Source organism: Suillus fuscotomentosus (assembly GCF_016647785.1).
Source record: "Suillus fuscotomentosus strain FC203 chromosome Unknown F5891scaffold_91, whole genome shotgun sequence".
NCBI lineage: Eukaryota > Fungi > Basidiomycota > Agaricomycetes > Boletales > Suillaceae > Suillus > Suillus fuscotomentosus.
In genome coordinates, this window is record NW_024539603.1 from 179,403 (window position 1) to 181,128 (window position 1,726).

The 1,726-nt window shown below is 47.6% G+C and overlaps 1 protein-coding gene across 1 annotated transcript; it reads left to right on the plus strand.

Annotated features, from left to right (window-relative positions):
• Positions 1-367: 367 nt before the first annotated feature.
• Positions 368-1,719, plus strand: F5891DRAFT_764595 (general substrate transporter). Its single transcript, XM_041373175.1, has 3 exons — positions 368-1,022; positions 1,069-1,364; positions 1,416-1,719. Exons 1-3 carry the CDS (start codon positions 784-786, stop codon positions 1,571-1,573), a joined length of 693 nt encoding a protein of 230 aa, XP_041219359.1. The 5' UTR covers positions 368-783; the 3' UTR covers positions 1,574-1,719.
• The last annotated feature ends 7 nt before the right edge of the window (positions 1,720-1,726 follow it).

Consider the following 1,726-nt stretch of genomic DNA (forward strand, 5'->3'; position numbering starts at 1 on the left):
TAAAGAGGTGATCATTTAGGGCTGCGGCAGCTCGAGCTGTAGAAATTTCTATTTTGGTGAGGCAATGGGTCTGGAACCAGTTCGAACTCGAACAGAACCATATCTGACCGATCCATTGGTGAACCTATAATCCTGGTCCAGGTTTGAGGGTAAGGAAACACGGACCTGCGGCACCGAATTATATTATTCAGATCAGAGGAATGTGACGAGGCGATGATTAATATGGAGCCCCAGTTCTGAGTCCGTCGAGTGGGCATGCTGCAAAGAAGAACTCGTGATCGTTCTTACTTGTTATCGGTAAGTTTGTTTGTTGGTGCATTTATACATGTGGCGTATTACGTGATGTCGTGCTGCATTCGTTCTAGTTCACGCTTGTATCCGCATCCGATTAATTTGTTCAGGGCGGGCCCATCAATGCATCAATGCATCATGTGTCGAAGATTTGAAGCTAAGCCTCATAGGTTCTGGTCCTTCGCAACTACCTATTTTTCCGTACAGGAAGACGACAGTTGCTCCTCACTATCATGCGACTAAATCAGCTAGTACAAGTCATTGGATGCTGGCTGCTGCCAGTGGCAACCTTCTCGAGGAATATCGCTTTTCAAACTAGTCAGTGATGAATTTAATGACGCGCGCGGTACGCCAGTGTCCAAATGGGGTTTGCTAGTCCAAAGTTGAGATCCACTTACGACGACCATCACACTATAAGATGCAGACATTGCTCGCTCTCCTTTAAGGAGATACGCTCACCCTCCTGTTCACGTCATATACGCTCTCTGCTCTATGATCATGGCCACGACTTTGAAAGGGGAGCTCCGGGATATCATTCAGTATCGCAATGCCTACTTGCTTGCGTTCTCAGCGACCACGGGATACGTCTGCTTCGGTTGGGAAATTGGTCTTATAGGTGGGGTGATCACATTGCCATCATTTCAAGAATATTTCGGTCTGCTATCGGAATCAGCCTCTGCACGCGCCAGCTTGAGCGCTAATATAGTTTCGGTCCTGCAAGCGGGCGGATTGTGAGTGCAGTGCAGTTGCTCACCTCAATTAGACTCATATATTTAGCTTTGGAGCATTATTTTCGAGCTACTTTGCAAGCCGATTTGGGAGAAAGCCTGCTTTAATAGCTTCGGGAGTCATCTACCTCATCGGAAGCATCATCCAGTCAACAGCTGGAATTGGAACGTCCTCGGCTGTTGGATTGAAAGTTTTGTATTTCTCCCGTTTCTTTGGCGGCATGGGAGTGGGTTTGATGTCAGCTTGGTGCCGGCATACGTATCCGAATGTGCCCCGAGAGCCATACGTGGTCGATGCACTGGTTGCAATCGAAGTTTCGGTGGGATTGGGAAATATGCTGGCTTGTGGGTGTCACTTCCAGACATATGGACAATTTACTGATTGATGGTGTATAGTTTGGGTCAACTACAGTGTTTCTCTTAATATCTCACCAGGACAAATGCAATGGCGATTGCCCTTTATCGTCCAGATATACCTGGGCGCTCTTGGTGGTTTTTATGCTTTTCCAACCCGAGTCTCCCCGTTGGCTTGTGGAACGCGGACATTACGATGAAGCAGCTGCAGCTCTCGCATATATTGCGAGGAAAGATCAGGACGATGTTTCTGTCGTGCTGACTCTTGGCGAGATTCGCGCTGATTTCATCGGGAAGCACAGACTACCGCTACTCACACAATTCCGCAAGATGGGAGAATCAAAAAATCATAT

Coding starts and splice junctions, on each gene's coding strand:
- F5891DRAFT_764595 (XM_041373175.1), top strand. CDS start 784: ATGATCATGGCCACGACTTTGAAAGGGGAGCTCCGGGATATCATTCAG. Junction 1,023..1,068: donor GTCCTGCAAGCGGGCGGATT/GTGAGTGCAGTG, acceptor TCATATATTTAG/CTTTGGAGCATTATTTTCGA. Junction 1,365..1,415: donor ATTGGGAAATATGCTGGCTT/GTGGGTGTCACT, acceptor GATGGTGTATAG/TTTGGGTCAACTACAGTGTT.